We start from the raw sequence: 22,313 nt of genomic DNA, 5'->3' as shown, positions 1-22,313 counted from the left end.
AGAACGATAGAATGAGCACCCTTAGGCAGAAATGGTGCCTGATAACCCAATAGGCTGGACAAGGAATGTCTGTGCTGCACAGGGAATTTATGCCAGTGAGAGAAGACACCCAGATCCACTCAGAAACTGTCTCTGCAGCAGCAATACTTTGAAATTTGCTTGTGTTCATTAGAAGCCTTCTGTTTCAGGTTAAACCAAAGCAGGACACAAGGAGAGGGATAGAAATCACATGGAAGAAGATTTGGTGCTACAGCAACCCATTCAGACATATCCTCTTGTCTCTTCCCTCAGAATTGAAACAATACTGAGCCTGCCTCTGATCTCTGTAGGGAGTTTTGGACTGTCCTGCGACTATAAAGAAAACCTAACTCGCCTTCTGACCCCTGCCAGGAAAGTGAATGACTTCTTCTATTATTTTTGGAATGAAATCCAGCAACCATTCAAAACTACTACCTGGGAATCTGTCTACATTTACAAGAAGAATGAAAACTCAGAGCAATGCCTCTGGTAAGATCCTCTTCTGTCCCACCTACTTACCTAATAAGCTCCATCTCTCCATCCCCAGGCATGGTTCATAGGCTGTCCTATGTGCCCTGCACTTTGGGAGATGCCTTGCTGCTATCGAAGGAGTGAGAGAAAGAAGAATTATACTCCTCAGCTGTACTGCATATCTGAATATCACACTGTCTACATTTAAGTGTTCTCAATCCTTTTCTCTTCCTATGGACAGCATAGCACAGAAATAGTTCCTGCAGCAAATACCCATTTACTTTGTTCTTGATGTAAATACTGTGACAAGAGTATCCTCCATCACAGTCTCCATAAATGCCTTTTAAGGTCAGAGGTCTTATCAAGCCCTACACATTAATTAATTCAATCTGAGAGCATAATTATTAGTCCAAAACACTTCAAAGCTCAAACTGGATCTTTTTCTGATCAGCATGACTCCCAGCGTTTGCAGAGTAGAAGCTATGATTTCACCAGTTTTGAAGAAAAGACAACAGTGTTTACATTGTGACCTGAAGCATCAGCCCATGATATTTATTGAAAATGCTGGATTTTCCACTCTCCAGATATCAAGTACTATTTTATATTCAAGTAGATGCTTTCATATACTGACACTTTAACTTACTCTACCTATTCTGACACTTGATTTTCAATTCATGTGAATGCCTCTGTTCTCTTTTGAATTATTTTTTTTCCAAAATACTGTTTAATTTAAAAAACAAAACATCAACTATGTTATACTTAGTTTTTTTTGCTTCTCCTACATAAATTATATAGATGTGGAATCATAGAAACATTTGAATTGGAAAGGACCTTTAAAGGCCATCCAGTCCAGCCCCTCCACAATGAACAGGGACACCTACAGCTCCATCAGGTGCTCAGAGCCCCTCCAGCCTGACCTTGGATATCTCCAGGGATGGGGCATCCACAGCCTCTCTGGGCTGCCTATGCCCAGTGCCTTACTATGCTTACCATAAAAACCCTTTCTTATATCCAATCTGAATCACCCCTCTTCTAGTCTGAAACCATTATTCTATTACAACAGACTCTTTAGCAGGGTGTGTCCTTTCTTTCAGCCTCCTTTAGACACTAAAAAGGGGCTCTCAGGTCTCCCCAGAGCCTTCTCCAGGCTGAACAGCCCCAGCTCTCTCAGCCTGTCCTCATAGGGGAAGTGTTCCATCACTCAGATAGCTCAAATTCAGACAAGAATTCATAGAAAATAGCTGTTATTTATATTTCCAATTCATATCCCGAGGAAGTCACAGAATTTTAAGCAATCTATTAGCTTCAGAAAATTATAACTTCTGAAATACTAAAGCTCCTTTTCTTTAATGTTGAATTAAGAAAAAAACATTAATTTTCTGTATCTTCCCATTTGATTGTCATTATTCATCCTAACGTAGCTGTAAAATGCACCTCATTCTGTTTTAATGAAACTGTTGTCTTAATTTTTTGTCTAATTTAAAAATCAATTTTTGCTAACGCATATATTATAATACATGGGACAATTGTTTTCCCCATGTACGTGTAAAAGCACATGATTGCTGATAGTGACAGCAAGAGCAAGCTATGTCTCCAACTATGCATATGGTCCTGTAAGTTAATCATTAACAACTCAATTCCTGAGAACAATGGGGAGCAAAAGACGCTTAGTAGCTTATAGGACAGGGATCTCAGTGTTGCTAAGTCAAAATCCTGAAAGCAAAGGAAAACCTTTTCCCTCTGCATTAACTTTACTTGCTCAATAGGTTAAGGCAAGAAGAAAATTTAGGTGTTGGTTGTTTTTGTTTAATCTTTTAGCTGGCTTTTTACTTGGTTGTTTCTTACCATTCTCACTTTTTCACTGACTCAGTATAACTCTTCTTGCTCCTTCCTTCCCTTACCCTACCAGGGTAAGTGTATTTTTTAAATCTGAGGTCTTTCTGCAGCTCTCATTTACTTCTTTGAATCTTCAGATACACCTTCTAGGGTTACAAGTGGGTCTTCCTATAGCAGAGCTTCCTGGCTGTTTCCCATTAGTCTCACTTGCTCTAATTTCCCCCACAATCCTGATTTTTTTTTCTTTATAATAATGTAATAAAGCATTAACAATTTTCTCAAAGCCCACCCTTTTATGACCAGAATCAAATACCCCTGGAAGACTTTTCAACAGTTCTAATTCCTTCATGCTGTGTTTTTCTCTGTTACTGGTACAGGAAAAAAAAAAAGCTCAATTCCACCTTTCAAATACTCATGTACTGTAGACAGTTCACCAAGCATTTTGATTTATTTAGGAGAAATGGAACAATGCAACTGTGAGGAGTTGCCATTTTTTGATGATACCTGTGCTCCCTCCCTTCTGCCAGGTACATGAATGCAATAGATGCTGGAGTCACACAGTTCTCTGAAAAACTGAAGTTCAAGGACACTGTGAGGACACAAGATCAGTTTAGAAAACTTGTGAAAAATCCCAACCGGAAAAGCAATGGTAAGGTGGGAACTGAGGGTGTACTCTCCCCTGCAGAACATAAAACTATCCTCTTAGTTACATTTTAGGAGTGGTCTTTCCACAGTGAAGCACACAGATATCATTCCACATGGATGCAAATATAAGGTGTCACAAAGTTCTCAGATTCCTTCCCTTTTCTCCATCAAATAAGGAGGAATATCCCGGTTCCAGAGGCCTTCCAGGATGAATTCTCCCATCTTGATATGTTATCCTCCTACATACTCACACTTTGAGTTGTGAAAGACTTCTGAGTCTTTCCAGAAATCACAACTCCTCCTAATCAAGTCTCTGGACATCACAAGAATGTTTATTTCTCTACCATTTCTGTCTTTGCAGCTCTGATATGTAAGTGGGCCTCATTATTGCCAAAGGGCACTTCTGGAAGTGATCCATCTAAACTTGAAAAAAATAGATGAGTAATACCTCATTTTCTACTAAGACTAAGCACCTGGCATCAGCAGGCCAAGGATTTACAAGAGTGATAAGTAAACCACTTAGAACTATTACCTGAATGCCATATGACTTATAAACCTTCATATTCAGTAGCCTGGACTGCAACAGAAATGCTGCTGCTTACTTGAATGAGCTAACAGTGGTGCTCTGGTGCAATCAAACATAAGATAGAACAGGAATAGAGGCACTTTCTACCAGCTGACTTTCCCTCAGATCTCCCCATCCCTCAGATATTCTGTGCAGAAGGTTCCAGCATAACACAGGTAATGTGCCTTAGCCCAGCAATGCTACACTGCCGGTCACACAGGCATCAGGGAGCAAGAAAATGTCATTTTCTTATCTGTACTTCTCACCAGCCTACCTCCATTTTTGCTCCATCTGTAGTAATCATCATGTGTGGCACTCCAGCTGACATCGGCCAAGACCTGGGGACAGAGACAGTGGATAAGGACATTGTTATCATCCTGATAGATCTCTTCAAGTAAAGTATCACCTTTGCTTTCCCTACTTTCTCTGCACTTTTCTGAAAGATAAAGATAATGGAGATAGTCAGTGTAGAACTGTTATGTTGAAGAAATGCTTTATCAAAAAATGATTTCCATTATTTCTTTCCTCTTGTCTTGCCTTTTATATAACCTATTTTGTGTGTGAATCAAGGTACATCTCCTACAACATCCCATTTAGACCATGAAAATTTTTTCTAAGGCAGTGACAAGAGCAGAGATGGTTAACTTCACCCTGTGAACTCCTCAGGGCAGGAAGCTGTGAGAGAATGAATCCATAGTTGGAATGGTCATGAACTGTTCACATAAGTTGGTAAACTTTTCATACACTCTACCCAACTAGGCACCTCAGTAAACATGACTTACAGTATATCTTTCTAGGATCCATCTACTTCCTATTAATGACTTAAAAGGGAGGTACAATTGTTTCTTCCAATTAGCAACTTCTTTATATCTACATAAAAATAACTTTACAGTTATAGTTTAACTATAGCTATACTATTATAGTATATAATAGTCCCATAGTACTCAGCCTAAGTATTCTGCTGTTTGATTTCCTCTTCCTATTTCTGATTACAAAATCTTTATAGTTGAGGAAAGACATCGACTAGCCTTATCAGTCATAACTTCATGAGCTTTGAACTAGTAAATAAGTGGACCTAGAGCTGATCTCCGGCTCTAAGCTTAAGTGACATCTGGCTAAAACCTCCATGCACAAACTGCCTCTTGGGACTGGTTTCTGTCACCCTGGTAATTCATGGTCTGTAAGAAAGCTAGCTGCTCAAGACCAAAACTATGCCCAGGACTTCACTGCTGAAATATTTGCCCTTCTGGTATACCCAGCTGCCTCAGACCATCTTATACACTGCCCTCCATAAATCTGCTACATGCCCCTCTTATCTCAAACCATTTTGATCTTAAAACAGAAAGAAAACACAGATAGTATGTTAGGTGTAAACTCAAGCAACAGAAGGTAACATCCTATGCTTCTACAAGCGTCACAGCCCTCATATGAAGTGACAGGTTTAAATTTTCTTTAGCTCTGAGTCCTCTTGCATCCAGGACACACAGTGGTTAAAGCACCCTTAAGGGAAGGGGGATACTGTAGAATTATCCAGTCTGATGAAGTCTAATGAAGCTTCCTTTCCATCTGGTTAGTTCAATACAAGCCTGAATGAAAAACATGTGGAAATTATCTGAGGTAAAAGTTGTTCTCTGAATCTTACAGCAGGAACAGGGTTGCAGAGTTGGGATCTCATCTGCTGTCTGAGGAGCAGAGCTTGTGGTCTCTAAAAGTCCTTGATGCTGTACTTATAAAAGGATGATTAAAAAAATGTATAAGAGGGAGTTCATACAAAATGAGTTTTTAATCAGTCCAGCTATAGCAACTGCTAAATTCCTCTGTAATACATAAATCAATGTGTTTGCCAGTCTGGGAAGTTCTTCCAGATGGCCTGTCAGGATGATGAAACCAAAGACGCCTGAAAGCTACAAATGCTCCTGCTTGTTTTAGCATGCTTTTCAACTTCACACGGTTTCCTTTGATTTTCCCGGAGCACTGAATTAAAACAAACCAGTGGGATGCTCTCTGATTGTTTATGCCCTCCTATTAAGGAGTTTCCAGGGCAACTCCTGCTGTTATCAGTTCTAGCAGGAAATATCAGAATTAGAGGAGCATGTAAAAGAGTGCTAAAGAGGTCAGAAACGCACACAACGTGAAAAACAACAACACAGATTCCAAAGCTGCATATTCCAGGGAGAGACTCCATTTTAATAAATATAAATTTCTTCCTTGAAAAAAAGAGAAAATAGGACAGAAACCCATTACACTACTAATAACACTGTGTCTCAGATTACCATCTCTCTTCAATATTACTTTCCAATATAGTTAAGCAGAAAAGCTGGCGTGAGGGAATGAACAGCATAAAGGGTTTTGTCTATGAAGAAATTTTATTTATATAATTACTGTTTTAACTCGTTAAGTAACAGCTCCACTGTGGAGGGGAGAATGCTCTGTTACTGCTACCCATGCTGCTGACTCCTCATGAGGCTTTTTGCTTTGCTTTACAGAAACACATACTTCAGGAATAATACCTCAGCCCGTTACATGCAGAATGTACTCATCCTGACTCTACCACCAGCTAATAACAATTTCAGCACAAGGATTGATGACACCAGCCTGGTAACCATGCTGCTTTATATTTGATCATCACATCCAGCTCAAACATGTTTCTACACTAGGAAATGAAAACTGAACAGAGATTGATAATCATCCCCATCATGCTTTTATGTCAACATTTTCTTACATTGAGAGAGGATGACATTTCATCCTGCTGTATTGATGCAAAAATGCAGTGTCATAAGGCAAACATCCAGGATATCATGTTCTTACTTCATGGAGTTCAACTCAATCTTTTCTTCTGTTCTGTAAGCATCGTGTCCTTAGAACTGGGGGGAGACTTGTAGATCAAAGCTTTCTGACTCCCCTTCTAAAGGGCTGATGATCTCACGTTCTCAGAATAGCTGCAGAACATCAGTGAAGAAAGATGTATAGGTGCAATAGGGATGTGAGCATAGATAAGACTTTTGCTTGAAGACATGTATAAATGGTGATGTAATGCTGTAACAGGATAGAAAATACTGCAATAATAGTGGGGTCATAAAGTCTTTGGCTACAGCAAACAAGAACAAGCCCAAATGCAGCGGTCACAGAAACAAAGAAAATGAGTTACTTACCCTTAGAAGACCCCAGATACACAGGAATCAGTTGGCTTCACTTCCAACTCTTAAATGAGGTTTGGGAAGGAGTGGATCCTAGCTCCACTCCTTCTGGTTAATCAGGTACATTGCATGCCTCTGAGCTCCCATGGGTTGGCCCTGCATTCCCACCAGGTGCTCAGTCATTGTTTCAGATTGTGACTTAGTGATTCCACTACAGGTGGCAATCATAACCATTGAGGCTTCTGACCAGAAATGTTCCAGTTTTTCTAATTTTCAAACAACAGGAGTGAGGTTTTTTGTTGTTGTTGTTGTTTGTTTTTCTCTGTAGGAAATGCATATATATCTTTTTAAATTTCTTGGAAAGCTGGAACTATGTAAACCCTGCATCTGCTCACTGATACTCCTACAGTCTGCCCAGGAACCAGACTCTACAAGAGAGTTCCTCCCAGGATTCTTGGCTTTGAGCTCTAGCTCTCCAGCTTTTGGCTGGCTTTGCTGAGTTTCCAGATCCCTCAGCCTGGATTTGACCTTTTTTGGGTGCCAGCTTTGTGGCAGGCACCTGAGAATTTTGGCACTGCTTCTTGCCCCAGAGCTGTGGCCATCTGGAAGCCCAGACTTGTTGGCACCACACCACATGATCTGCACTGAAAGTCTAATCCAAAGCCAAGAGCTTAGTGTCCCACTGAGCACACCTGCTTAGAACTCACAATGTAGGGTTTCTTGAATCGTTTGCTCCAGAATCAGTATGCCAATGCTTTACATGGGCTTCTTAGAAAGTTGTTCCCTACTTTCCTTTCTTAATACAGCAAAAACATATTGTTTACAACTTTATACTTTCATGAGAGAGCACTGATGTAGCATTGCCCATGTACTCAGCATTCAGATGCTGGCCTTCTATGCTGGAAATTGTGCCAATACAGATTACCAAAGTTACTGTAGCTTTAAAACAGAAATATGAACTCTCAAATTCTCAAATAGCTTTTTTTTTTTTTTTTTGTCCTCTTCTAGCTGGAAGATGACTTTGTTGTTGGCTATTATAATGCAGTCTTGCTGTTTGGACATATTCTGAAGAAATTTATCTTCTCCCAAAGCCCCGTGATACCTCTCAGTTTCATCAATGAATTCCGAAATATCACTTTTGAAGGTAAAAATGTATGGTCCTGAGCAGGGTTCACTAAAGTGGAGGGGAAAAAGATTTGTGTTTGAATATTCTTAGGATAAGTCCCTTCTATACTAAAAAAAGTCCAAGCATTTTCTTCCTTCTATAATTTTTCTTTTACTCTTTTATCATTTTTATCACATACATTATCTTCTGTATTAACAAAAGCACTACATAGCAGCCAAGTGCAGAGTGACCTCAGTGCACTGCAATTAACAACAGCCTGTTTGAGGAGCGGATTCCTTTCTGGGTCATGGCCTTTTCATACAATTACAGAATCATAGCATCATTAAGGGTGGAGAAGGCCTCCAGGGTCATCTGGTATAAACATCAGCCCATCCCCACCATGCTCACTAACCATGTCCCTCAGAGCTACATAAGCATCTTTGGTTATCCTTTGTTTGCAACAAGATTCTGGGTGAGATAAATTTGTGTTTGGGTTCAAAATTCAGAAATAATAGCAGCCCAACCTGATAAACATGTCTGTAATATCTTGAGAAGATCAGAGTTGTATTTAAAGAATACTGCTGTCAAAGGAGCAGAGCTTCCCGGGCAGCAGAGTTGGAGGACAGGGATGAGGCCCTGAAGCTGGTGCCATTCTCTTGAAAAAGAGCTGAACTCTCTGTAAGCAGACTTCGGAGAATGAAAATGGAGCTGGAAGAGTGGAAGATTTCAAAGTCTATTTACCTTTAGGAACAAATTGTCATTCAGGTTTCATTTTCAGTTCTCTATGGGTTATTAAACTGTGGCAATGTCTTTCCTAAGCTTTGTACCAGGGATCTAGTTTTGGCTTGAGAGGAGTGCTTATGAAACATGGTTAATGTTCAAAACGTCTCTGAAGTCCACTTAGCAAAGCTTTAATCAATTAGTTTCAATCTGTTTTTAGTTTACAAAGACACTGTAGGCCTGAGTGCCTGCGTTAAGAGCAGAAGCCAGCTGGCAATAGGTAAGTTGCACAGAAAAAAAGTCCTAAAAGTGAAAGGTGTTGGATCACCTTCATTCTTCCTTGTGTGGGTGCTGGCTGAATAGAGAGTTCATACAACAATTATTTTGATATGTAGAAGGTGAACTGTGAAAAAATTAACACCAGTTTTTAAGGTGAAAAGGAAAAAGGTAATTCCCAAACAAAAATAATGATGCTGAACTTTAGGAAAAATAAAATAAATCAGAAACTGCAGCAAAAGAGCAATCTGAAACTGACCAAAGAGACTCTCCTGAACAAAAAGAAAGGAAAAAATGATGGTGAGATTTTCAACGGTGGTGGATATTGGCAACACCTCTACTCTAGCTGAAGTGCCTGGCCTCATAAGAACAAAGTCAAGCCAGTGCTGAGAGATGTAGAAGATTCCACCCTAAAATCCTTGGAACGTGCTCTGTTGGCAATTTCTAAGTGCACACGTGCTAACATTAGGAGGCAATAGGTTAAAGGGAAAAAGAGCTTGGTTAAAATAATGTTGTTAGAGCCAAACATATAGCTATCAAAAGAGTTAGAGGAATTAAAGTACTTCTACATTTCCTTTCTTGCTGATAGACTTGAACTGCAGAGGGAAATGGGCTTCTCACCTCTAAAATGATCCCTTCATGGGAGTTTACTCTGCCACTCTTGGTATACTGAGGAAACCATACGTATATATCTTCTATATGGCTAGAGGAAGAGTTTCCTTTTTTGTATAGTTCAACACCTTTTACTGGGTTTTGTAGAGAAAATGTGGTGCACTATGAAGGGAGAAGCAGTGCTGTGCTAAACTAAAATGTGCTCTAGTATGTAGATGAAGAAGAAAAAGATCCTGAGCAACAGAAATCCTTTTATTTGTCCTATTCTTCCTGCCACACATTTATTTCTAGGGTAATACAATCTCTCTGACTAATTTTGTGTATCCACAGGTGCTCAGGGTCCTGTGACTCTAGACGCTTTTGGAGATATCGATAACAATTTGACCCTACTGTACACAACACAGTCTGCAAGTGATGTATGTATGTCCAGGAAGCATCTGCTTGCCTTGTATACAAAAGGAGAAAAAAATATCCTGCAATATCACATAAGAACAGTGTAAATAACCACAACAGAAGTGGTAGCATGTCAAGACATACTGATCAAGCTGGTAGGGGGTTGTAGGAGGTGTGCTGGAGATGGGCAGGATTGATGTCATCCAGTGGTTCAGTCTGATTTATTTTTAGGGAGAGGGGATGTCTAAAGAAGAATATAGTAGCCAAACATTTGGCTAAGCTGAAGAGAACACACCATTGTAGTACAGTGTAATAGATAGAGCAAGAATTTGTTGAAGTTTGAGTTGTACATTCTTAAGGGTAGTTAGAAGCAATAGATGGGAAATGGAAGGAAGGGAGGGAGGAAGGAAGGAAGAAAGGGAGGGAGGGAGGAAGGAAGGAAGGGAGGGAGGAAGGAAGGAAGGAAGGAACTGCTGCTGACTGTATTTCTTTACTCCTACAGCCACAGTACAGAGTTCTTGCATATTTCAACACTCAGGAGAACAAGACGTATGTGGTTTCTACCAGTCCAGACTTCATCTGGAAGAGCCACAGGCTGCCTAGTGATATTCCAAACACTGGTGAGATATCCATTAAGTGTACCTCTTCCTCAAAGAGAGTTCACTCAGCCCTCATACCTAATATCCAGCTCTATCTCTGCCCAAACATCCCAAAAACCACCACCTGCCTTTGAGTTTTTGGTGGCTCCTGGATAAAATGGTTAACCCTCTATGTTATTCAGCATGGCCGACTAGAGCCCTGATAATCAGAATCAGAGCCACCAGGTATTGTCTTGCCATTTGCTACATGGCAATTAGCAATGGGAAGGCATATTTTTTAGGGTATGGCATGCAAGATAAAAATTCCTGATGTGTCAGTGATTGCAAGGGTTAGTGCACCCTGGGTTGGTTGTTGGTGTTCACCTGAGTCATTCCCACCGATGAGCTGAGTGTCCAAAGGTGCCACAGTGGTAACTTAAGTCTCCATTAGTTTGCTGTGCTACTGACCTCCATTAAGGAATGTTATAATGCAAACTGACAGCTGGTGGAACGAGCACCAATTGCAAATTAAATGTCATTCGCAGTAAGGTGGATGCTTTTATTCTTCAGTAAAGTAAAACAGGGCATGTGTCAAACCTGCATCAGCTCTCCGCACTATGCTGTCCAGCCCCAGCCTTCACAGTGCTGCTCCAGTCCCATTCTCATCCACCTCCCAGGCCCCACATGCGCTGTTATCAGAGGACCTCATTATCTTCAATACATTCCCGTGAAGATGTCCTTGTTTGAAGTGGCTGCACAAGAGTCAAAGAATAATGTTTGGGAACTGCAGAAACATTGTGTCTATTACGCAGTATCTTAACATTGAGTACATAATGAAGGCTGGACTTCATGGCCAAGCTACACAAAAACAAAGTAAAACGGCCTCTCACAGGTGCTTGATTATTTTGCTTTCCCATTTCGTAAAAATAAATCTTTTTCCAGTGTGATTCTGGACGCGGGGTCTTTCTGCATGTTGTAACACCAGCAGCCAGGAGGTGGTAGCAGAGTCTTAGGAACAGGAAAATGCGGTTCCACCGGGTTTCCAAGGGAAACTTCAACCTGATGATTTCGGAGCTATAAACCACTCTTTGCAAAGCTGAGGTTTTAGATAATTCTTAGGAAATTGCTTCGCAAAATCCCGTGTATATGTCATTATAAGGAGCTTACAATATCCTTCCCTGGTGAAGGGAAATGGTAGTACAGATAGTTTTCAATGAAGAGACTAACATTTACAGTTACTTGGGACTCTAAGACAGATGTTGGCATGAGATCATCGAATGCAGGGAGATACGATACACAGAACAACAAAATCAAAGCTAGGAAGCTGGGTTCAAGGAGAAAAGGAGTTCCTAAATAAAGTTCCCTGTTGGATGCAAACACTTAACAGGAGTGTGCTTAAAATCCCTGCTTAGTTACTGCTTGATTTTGTAGTCAGCTAGCATGTGTCTTGTTGCTTTGTGATGTTATTTTTATTAATTGTTATTATTTTTGTTATTATTTTACTCTTCATGGTTTTCCTATGTGGCTAACCACTTACTGCATGTACTTACCCACATTGCAGATATTGTGTCCAAGGTTTGCTGACACCCTCTGTTCTCATGAACTTATTTTGTCTGCTTCATTTTTTAGAATGCAGTTACCAAGAAACAGTTATTTTTATTCCAGGACTATCTTAGTTTCTTTCTAAAGAAGAAGAGAAACACTAGCAAGCCCTGAGCTGATGTGAGAGTGCTATTGAATTCAACTCCCACCTGGCTATGCCTACCGAATGCCCATGCCTCAAGTGGGGACATAAGAGCACTGCTCAGGGCCGTGCTTCATCCTGTTCTGAAAGGGAGCAGGCACATATCACCTCCGGGGAGCACTGAGCTTTAGCAAAGCCTCTCAATTGGAATGTGAATGAAGAATATCCCTGCTTGGCTACCGTGACTCGCATATGTGGGTGAAGGTGGTTTCCTAAAAAGAATATTGCTGCTCAGTGTCTTTCATGAAGTTGTTTACTTTCTATTTTTTTCCTTTCTGCAGGCCCACACATACTGACTATTGCTGTCTTTACACTTGCCGGGATTGTGATTCTGGTTCTGATCATCTCTTTGCTTGTCCTAAGGTACCACTCCCTTTATCCCTCTGTTTATCCTAGAATTTTCCTCCTATGGCAGTACCTTTGACATCTCCTTGAAGAGCTCATAACCTTTCCTTTCATACCTGGGTGGCTGCCCTCAGTGTGAGTTGTTGAGCGTATGCCACGTTTGCATCTGTAGCATTCTTACATCAGGTTAATAATCAAGGGAGAAAATACAAGAAGGCTCAAAGTTTCTGTATCTGCAAAAGCTCAGATTCCTACTCAACACAGAATCTCATGTTTCAGGCCACTATTCAGACTTTTTCCACTCTACTGTCAACCATTGGCCCACATGGGGTTCCTTTATGTTTCTTTGACCTCTTGGTGATATAAAAGTTCAATTCAGAAAGAGTTTTCTATCTTGTGGGAATCAAAACACCATAAGGTTCTAGTGTTTTCCTTTTGTGCATCCATTCTGTCTCTCAGTTCCTCTGATTCAGTTCAGCTGCTCACATGCAGACTTTTCTAACAGTTCATAAGTTCATAAGGTTGGAAAGGACCTATAAGATCATCTAGTCCAACCATCCTCCTATCACTATCTCTACCCAACTACTAAATTAAGTCCTTTAGCACCTCATCTAAACGCTTCTTGAACAGCGCTAGGGACGGTGCCTCAACCACCTCCCTAGGCAGGCCATTCCAGTGCCTGACCACTCTTTCAGAAAAGAAATGTTTTCTCAGGTCTAATCTAAATCTTCCCCGGCGCAACTTGTGGCCATTCCCTCTCGTCCTGTCGTTATTTATCAGGGAGAAGAGGCCCACCCCCTCCTCACCACAACCCCCCTTCAGGAAGTGGTAGAGTGCAGTAAGGTCTCCTCTGAGCCTCCTCTTCTCCAGACTGAACAATCCCAGCTCCCTCAGCCGCTCCTCATAAGACTTGTGCTCCAGACCCCTCACCAGTTTTGTTGTAATTTCTCAAATATAACATAGTTCATCTTAATTGTGATGGAAAATGCAGAAATATAATTCAATGGATTCTCCTTTTGCTGGAAGAAATTTCACTACATTTCCAAATTATATAGTTTTCTTTCATGTTTAAGGGACTTGTCTTAATTTCATATCTGTTTTTAGTAGCTCAGGACCCCACTTAGCTACATAGCAGAGAACTTTAGACAAAGTGAGAAAATCGGGTCTTAAGAAAACCTGATTAAAAACAGTACTACTCAGGTTCTCTCATTTTAAGTGGACCAATCTGCCTTGTGGACTAAAGCTTTTCATGAAGAAAACACAAAGATGAAGATATACAACTCTCACACAGGCAGTTGTGCTCAAGAAATGGAGGAGCTGACTCCTACATTATTCCTACATAAGCACTACCATATAAACAGATAAGTAAAGATGTTTGTATACAGTCATGAAAACTGACAAAAGTTTGTCTGGAGACAGTTTGAGCATGTTATAAAGGTTGTGTACTCTTCCATATTTGCAGATGCCTAAAATCATTCTGTTCATATTTTTAGATTCTTACTGTATGTGTATCATTGTAATATCCCCAGTGATCAAATATAGAAGTTTCTGAGGATATTTTAGAATAATTTCTTCATGTTTACTTCTAGAGAACTTACCTTTTTAGCATAGAAATAATAGCAACCATCTCAACTCAAAGTGCTGCAGCAGATTGTCCTATAACAAGGTAATAAGAGAGACTCAATTATGAAAATGAAGAAAATGCCTCATTAGACCCTGTTTATCTCCCAGTTTTCTAGGATGCTTCATAGTCAGAACTATACACCTCCCTTTATAGTTCTAAGTGCTGAGGAAAATAGCAAAACCCTAAAAAATACATAACTAAATATTAGACTCAGTAGACTTTAGTTCATTTTGATGCATCCTTAATCACTAGCTGGCAACAGTTGGAACTGCAACAATTATCAATGCCCCCTTTCTTATACATGTATAAGTTAAAATAAGTCAGAAAAGGGAAGATTTTGTTATTGGTCAGTACAATTATTTCTCCCATTTGGAGCACTTGCCAGCAGTCATCATGCATTGGGATTCCCAACACACTGTCCCTGAGACATTCTTAAATCTTTTGTTTTCTTTTTCTTTCTTTCTTTCTTTCTTTCTTTCTTTCTTTCTTTCTTTCTTTCTTTCTTTCTTTCTTTCTTTCTTTCTTTCTTTCTTTCTTTCTTTCTTTCTTTCTTTCTTTCTTTCTTTCTTTCTTTCTTTCTTTCTTTCTTTCTTTCTTTCTTTCTTTCTTTCTTTCTTTCTTTCTTTCTTTCTTTCTTTCTTTCTTTCTTTCTTTCTTTCTTTCTTCTTTCTTTCTTTCTTCAGAGGAAGTACTTACATGGGTAAACAGATAAATTGATGAGTACAGGTCTAATTGCAGCTTTTCTATAAGAGAAGATAGTGTTTGCTCTGAAGTTCTGCAAGAGAGACAGCAGTTTCTTTTTCCCAGTTCCAATGGCTTTTACAAAATACACATAATACAAGAGGCATCCACAAAAAGGGATCTTTATCCCAACACTATTGTTGCCTCCTCTCCTGGCACTGTATTCACATCTGTTCTTACCACCCAGTGTTGATGCCAGGACTTCGTTTGGCTAGTAGTTGTTTGAGGCACCTCCCTTTAGAGTACATTCAGTAACATAGAGGAGAAAACCATATAAAATAAATAAAGCCCTTTGTACTCTAAATTGTTCTGACCTCTCTTGAGTTTCTGGTAATGGCCCAGCAGTTGTTCTGCTAAATCTTTTCTATTCTTCTACTGTATATATGGAACTGAGACAGCAGTTAGTCTTTCCCAAAGTTATGATAATAAGAGTAGCCTCAAACTAGAAGACTATGAAAGACATGGGGCTTGTGCTCAAGCCTTGTCAACCTGTCACTCCATCCTTGCATCATCCCAAAGCTTCCCTGTCCAAATCTTCTGTCACGAGTTTCAGTTCTCTGGGAGGATATCCTGAAGTTTGCCTGTTTTGCAGGAAGTACAGGAGAGATAATGAGCGTCGGCGGAAGAAATGGTCCCATATATCGCCTGAGAAAATCTTGCCTCTGGAAACCAGTGAAACAAACCATGTCAGTCTGAAGGTAAGAGAAGCATGACACCCAAGGATGGATCCCTTTGTCTCCTGAGGTCCATCAGTGTTGAGATGCTAGCCTGCTCTGACACAGGTTTATGGCTGCGGTGAGAATGGGATCTGTTAACATTATTGTGTTTTATTTTTTAACTCTCTCTTGCTATACTGATTATTCCCCTCTACCACTCCCTCACAGAATCAGTTTTCCAACATTTATGCTTGCTTTGTGAAGGGGAAAGAGGCTGAGGGCTGATTGCCAGTCTCTTCCACACCACAGATGGTTTCTCTGTGCCTCTAACTCTTCTCTTTTTCCATGCCTCTAACTCCCAAAAGTACAGGAGCAGCAAGTGGAGGCCATGGCAGCTGTGGGAGCAGTCTGGCTGCCCCACACCTCCTGTGGCATGTGGTGGCACTCCTTAGAGAGTGGCCTGTGCTTCTCTGTGTGCCACACACTGGCAACACTTCCCTCTCTGAGCCTGAGTGGGGAGTAGGTGATAATTGCAAGTTAATGATCCTTCTTTGTTCTCAGATTGATGAAGATAAGAGACGTGACACCGCCCAGAGACTGCGCCAGGGCAAATATGACAAGAAGGTAAACTAAAGAGTCTGCGCTCCTTCCTTTGCTCAGGAGAGCTCTGTGGGAGATGTTCTTCCTCCATGGAGTTCAGGAAGCAGCTCCGCCTCCCTCTGACCTTAAAAAATGTCTTGGGTTCATGCAAGGAATGTACCATACCACGTGCTTTGCACTTTGCCTACTGCCAGGACACAAAACATTAGACACTGTGAACCCTGGCCTAGTCCAAATGCACAGAAGTAGAAACGGAAAGCACAGAAGTCAAATGTATACAGTTTGATACCATGGAGATTAAGGTATCAGTGGAGTACAGGCCATTTCCATGCATTTTGTGTATACTCAGTTGAGCTCTCTCTCTGCCCGACTGAGGTATGCTCACATTGATGTAAAATCTGCGTCACTAGCAGTTCTAGATGGTTCCTGTCTATGTGGTAAATCTTTTTAGAGAAACGTAACTCCATTGCTTACTTAGTTGACTAACCAAGACAGCAAAGCAATAGGCAGGTGTTTCTGAGATATTTATCGAGCATGTAGGGAGCCTGCTTTGGCAGGGGGTTGAACTAGATGATCTCTAGAGGTCCCTTCCAATGCCTACAATTCTGTGATTTCTTGGAAGAGAAGAATTAATCACTACACTTTCTTTCTGTTGGTATTTTTTCTTCAGGTGGTGATCCTGAAGGATCTCAAAAACAATGATGGTAATTTCACAGAGAAGCAAAAAATAGAACTGAACAAGGTAATTACTGTATGTAGCAACTGGACTCAGCAGGGTGGGATGAAGCCAGTGGGTGAAGTCATTGCCCTCCATTGCCAACTCCATCTGCCATATATATGCTTATGCATGTTTGCAAGGTGGGCAGCTGATGTGTTCATCAAAGCATATTGCTTGATGACCTCTGTCTTTGTGTGTGTAATTGCATCACCAGCTGAAGCCAGTGAAACTGAGGTGAATGAAGTAATTCACACACTGTCATAAGTCACTGCTAAATACATTTTTATAGCCAGTGCTAAAAGACTATGCACTCTGCTCATGTTGTGCCAATTCATTTGTAGTGGAATATTGTAGTTAAATCTCATTACTGAATGCCAAATGCAACTCTCTCAATACAAGCAACTCTGTGCTGACTTGTGCATACTGACAGTTCAAACATTAGGGATGAACTTGGCTACAGTACTGCGTTATTTTGAATGACAAGTTTTCCTTTTTACACAGCACAGTTATACTGTGAATTCACTAATCTCTAAAAATAATTTGAAGTAAACTGCAGTTGTCCATATATATATGGACAAAGTCCATAATATCATGCAGCATTATTACATTTTTATTACCTGCTCATTTGCTGATTGATTAACAACATTCTGTCTGTCATAATGGCTATTTTTATTAGCTGTGAGATTTGACTAGAGAAGCAATAATAGAGATTACAGTCTTCTGGAATGATCTTGCAATATCCAGCAGCATCCAGTTTTAACTCCCTAATCCAGAAGGCTGTGGAATGACAAATGCCTTCCAGTACTTCACTCTGTGCCTTAATCCACACTGGCTCAAAGGGAGCTCCTACATCTCATCAGAGCCTGAGATAAAAAGCCACACAAGTGTAATTGACCTACTAACAATTGCTTTTAAAAATAGATGTAATATTGCTGTTCTAGCTCCTGCAGATTGATTATTACAACCTGACCAAGTTCTATGGCACAGTGAAGATGGACACCATGATCTTTGCAGTGATTGAGTACTGCGAAAGAGGTTCCCTGCGGGTAAAGAATTTTGCAGTTTCCCTTCCCCAAATTATCATAGTAAGAAAACAAATCTCCTGCTTTATGTGACCCTCATGCTGCAGCACTGCATCAAGCAAGTGGTGGCAAGTTTCTGATGTTGAATTCCTTCCCCCTTGCTCACCTCTCCCCAAACTTCCCGCTCGTGGCTGCCATCAGACGTGGTTCTCAGTTGCCAGAGAGTGCAGTGAGATGTGAGCAAGGGAATACACGCAAGAGCTCTGCCCAGACAACAGCAGCAGTCAGTATCTATTATTTTCCCTACTGGAAGCATATAGTATATAATGTTTTCTTCATTTTCTAAGACATAGCTGTTGTCTCTTCTGATGCTCTTGCAGCTCCTGCAGTGGTCCCAGAGTTCAAAAACACAGAAAAGAATATAATGTTAATAAGGGGCAAACAATTTAAGACTGGAATGTAGTGAATCCTGTGCTGTAAGCTCTTCGTTCTTGTTTATGATAGGAAACAGTAAATTGTTACCTGGGAAGAGTATGGAAAGATACAGAATTTATTACTACCAATATTATTTCAGAGCTAATCACGGTAGCATCAGATTTTCTGCAGGCACTACTGGTCTTTGCTTCTTAGACCATACAAACACTCTCATCAGTAGCAGTAGACTCTGGAACAAACTCAAAGCAAGGCAACAAAATAAAAGGTCTATCCCTAGTTATTTTCTTGTAAACTCACATAGACTTTTAGCAATGGAAATCATTGTGTTTGGCACTGTAAATCACTGTCCCTTTATGTTAAAAGACCACTCTAATTTGAATTTATAAGGCCATGAGTTAGAAGGAACTGGATTGAGCACAAAGCACAGATAGTCCTTTCATTTTATACACTTTACTCATTTCTGTCCTAGCTTTATTAGGCTTACCTTAGCTTTAAGAGCAAATGCATGATTTACTTTAATTACACAAAACACTTATTTTCTGGAGTCTTCACTTTTCTAGTTCTCTGTAAACCTATACTATATGTAATATTATCCTTTTTCTGACTCAACTAGTGTTCTAGGTATGTATTCCTAACTTGCAAATCTGCCTTATTCAGTCCGTTGTTGAAATGCTATGCAATACTCTGATCTCAGTTTCTGCTTTTTCCGTGATGCAGATGAAAATTCTTTTTTTTTTTCTTCCTTACAGGATGTTTTAAATGATACAATCTCTTACCCCGATGGCACATTCATGGATTGGGAATTTAAAATCTCTGTCATGTATGATATTGCCAAGGTAAGTGGGCTGTTGACCATGCAATATTAATCAACCTGTTCTTTCTTGAATAATGATGGTAATTTCACAGAGAAGCAAAAAATAGAACTGAACCTCTGGAGAAAAGCAGCTACTACAGTTTTTTCCTTTCCTTGATAGAGCTGGACACCCTTCTGCTCTTCCTTCTGGCCTCTAGGAAGCCAGAACAGCATGTAGCTCTCAAACTGAAGGAGTAAGTGGGGGCTAGATTTGGCTTTGAGGTGTATATAAATAATAAAATATGCCCCAAAAAGGAATGTGACCCAAAGATCAGAGGGTTACAATTTGATGATTATAGCTCTGATTAGTAGGGTCTGGGCAGTCCCGAGCCCTGTAAAATAGACTGTGCTGTCTGGCCTTGGGCAAGACATGTAAAGGAATGCTGTGTTCTTTCAAAATGATGGAACTATTTCAGTTTGTATCCAAAAACAAGATCAAGTTCTTTTTCTAAACAAGCTCTGTTTATTTTGCATTTTAGTTTGATTTTCCCACTCTCAAGACAGATTCTCAATTCTCACTAGTACTACCCCTTTCAGTCAGCTAGAGAGGGAAGAACAGAAATACATAATATAGCAAACTGTATTCTAAACTACAGATTTGTATCTGATTGTCTGGTAGTTAAGGAAACTTTGTAATTCACATGCATTACATCTCTGCAGGTAATCCAGAATGATTTTTGCTATCCTTTTGCTAGTGCACAACTGTTGTTGGAAGTTTTTTCATTTCCCTACACACTTCAGTTCCTTGCTTTCCATGATGTGTAGCTCCTCTGTGCCTGTTCTAAGGAGATACTGAAAATCTTGCTCTTTATTAGAACCTCCTTACTCCAAATTATTACAGCTTGTTGGCTTTGTTAATGACTTTCAGGTTCAGTTAGTGTTCAGCATTAAGCTTCCTTTTAAATAGCAGCAGTGTAATTTCCCTTCCTCTTTTTAGCATATCAAAAGAGCAGGGCGTTTTTAACCCTTTGCAATTCACCTTCAGATATTGCCTAACAAAATGGTGATAGGTAGTGGCCCTGTTTAGGAGAGATGTGGAAAACTGCAGTCCCTCTGAAGGGAGCGACCAAAGGCCAGTGACTACATTAGATGTGACCAGAACTTCAGAACCATTTGTTCACTGCACCATTGGTACAGAGGACATGGAGTGGGGGGATGGGTGGAACACTGTATCCATTCTGTGGAATAGCTTCAGAGCATTATTTTGTTAGCAGTGTTAAAGTTGGTTCAACAAACCTTCCTGAAAACTCAAACTAAGGAATATATGGCAATTTATGGTTATTTGGGTGATTTGTCCATCTCTCCTTTTCCTTTTTCTACCTCCTCTCCACCTGATGCTGTGGTGGAATCTCTAGAACCTAGACATTATCATGCTCTTCTTGTACTGCTTTTCACTAACTGCAGCTTCCCACTTGAATGTCTTCTTGCTTTACTTAAATTACATCATGACCCTTCAGCTCTTGTTCCCCTCACCCCAGCACATGCTCTTCTCAAGCCCTCTAACAGCTCTCCAGGCTGTTTTTTGTTTTCAGGTAGGTATAGAAGATGATTAGAAGGAAAGAGGAAAATATTTTCAGACACATCTGTGAGACTTCTTTCTTCAGAAATTGTTAACAGGGAAGCTTTGGTATAAGGAAATCAAAATGACCTTTGCTTCTGATTTGATGCTGAAACTGATTAGGAATTCTGCTATAGCAAAGGGGTATATTTCCTGGATGACATAAGCAAGGGAAGGAAGAAGGAACAGCTGGAGGAAATAGGCTCTGGAGCAGAAAAAAATCCATCCTGGATAATGTCAGCAGGGCTGCATAATTAAAGCTGCCTAATCAAGAAACGTGTTCCTGGGATATAGCGTGCGCACAGTCTCTGTAAATTTTGGCAGGGCCTAGACAGGCCAAGGATAACCAGTCCAACCACATTCTCAAGGGATTGCATCTCTTGCATACTGCTTGTGCCTCAGACATGCATGTACTATGCCCCAAACTCAGTTTGTGTCTCAGTGATCTCTTGTAGTGCTTACTGGTTGATTCCCAAGGAGAAAAAAGTGGAGAAGGAGAGAAAATCCAGCATATCATATAGTGTATGCCTGTCCTCATAAGTTCTGTAATCCTGATTAAAGTCTATCAGGAGGATGAGTTGCATGTGTAGGAATTTCAGTGAAAGACCGTTCACAGAAGAAACTAAACAGATAAAACATACCTATTCTGGCTTCCACAGATTATACAAAGGCTGCTTTGAAAGTAATGCCTCTTATTTTATTATGTTGGCCCACAAAGTCAGAAGTGGATGTTGGTGGTAAGGCAGCAGAGGTTGGACCTTCCTGTCAGCATGCTGTTACATTCTGTTGCCATGAGGGGCAGTCTGACAAAATGGTGTCTGATGTGGAAGCACATATGAAGAAAAGATGTGTCCTAAATTCCTCCGTGGGTAAAAGTGGCACCCATTCTGTAATGCTTGCTGAATGCTGATGGAGACCAAAAAGTGGATGTGAGCACAGTAAGGTGGTGGGTGGTGTGTTTCAATTGTGGTAACAGCAACAGTGGGTCACCTCCACTAGTGTAGATTTTCACAAACATGACATGGAGGCTCTTGTTCATTGCTGGTGAAAATGCCTTGCTAGTGGCGGTGATTATATCAAAAAGTAATGTTTTATAGCAGACAATTTGCTTTATCAAACAGTGTTATTCTGCTCTTTTTATCTGTTGTAGGTTCCATGCAAATAAATAGGAGGCATTACTTTTGGAGGAACCTATGTAGATTGTGCCTTATATAATGAACTGCAGAAAGGAAGACTATAGGAGGAGAAAGAACCAGCAGTAGGCTAAAAGTAGATGTGAGCTGAAATATTGTAGAAGAGAGAGATGAAACAGAATAAATAATGGCAGGAAAGTATAAATCAGCATACCAACACTCTTCCTCAGTTTACACCCACTTACTAATGCTCTTTTCTTGCTATGCCTTGGTGCTGGCTGTTTGTCATGTATTATACCACATTTGATTGTCTTGCACTAAAAGAACAAAATTCAGAGGTGGTAAATAAAAAACAGCAAACTACACACCTTTATATGTGCTTTCTGAATCCCAGGAAATACAGCTGAAACAATATTGGCCAGTCCTCATTGTGCTCACTTCCTAGTTTAGCTCATGGATAAGTAATAAGTATTCACTAGTGCAGAGAAAGCCATTAACAGACAGGTTAGAAGTGACCTTTAGGTCTCT

The 22,313-nt window shown here is 40.3% G+C and overlaps 1 protein-coding gene across 1 annotated transcript in view; it reads left to right on the top strand.

Moving 5' to 3' along the window:
• Positions 1-22,313, top strand: part of GUCY2C (guanylate cyclase 2C) — a 44,054-nt gene that overhangs the window by 4,828 nt on the left and 16,913 nt on the right. Inside the window, exons 4-16 of the mRNA XM_065742788.1 lie at positions 292-507; positions 2,853-2,974; positions 3,833-3,929; positions 6,022-6,133; positions 7,681-7,816; positions 9,716-9,801; positions 10,281-10,398; positions 12,382-12,463; positions 15,403-15,508; positions 16,028-16,090; positions 16,737-16,808; positions 17,726-17,830; positions 18,991-19,077. Coding sequence (XP_065598860.1) covers positions 292-507; positions 2,853-2,974; positions 3,833-3,929; positions 6,022-6,133; positions 7,681-7,816; positions 9,716-9,801; positions 10,281-10,398; positions 12,382-12,463; positions 15,403-15,508; positions 16,028-16,090; positions 16,737-16,808; positions 17,726-17,830; positions 18,991-19,077 — 1,402 coding nt within the window. The remainder of the gene's footprint in view (positions 1-291; positions 508-2,852; positions 2,975-3,832; positions 3,930-6,021; positions 6,134-7,680; positions 7,817-9,715; positions 9,802-10,280; positions 10,399-12,381; positions 12,464-15,402; positions 15,509-16,027; positions 16,091-16,736; positions 16,809-17,725; positions 17,831-18,990; positions 19,078-22,313) is intronic.

This window comes from Cyrtonyx montezumae, unplaced genomic scaffold (assembly GCF_038088225.1).
Source record: "Cyrtonyx montezumae isolate F1298 unplaced genomic scaffold, pur_monq_1.0 scaffold_3, whole genome shotgun sequence".
NCBI classification, from domain to species: domain Eukaryota; kingdom Metazoa; phylum Chordata; class Aves; order Galliformes; family Odontophoridae; genus Cyrtonyx; species Cyrtonyx montezumae.
This window is presented reverse-complemented; position numbering and strand designations above follow the sequence as displayed.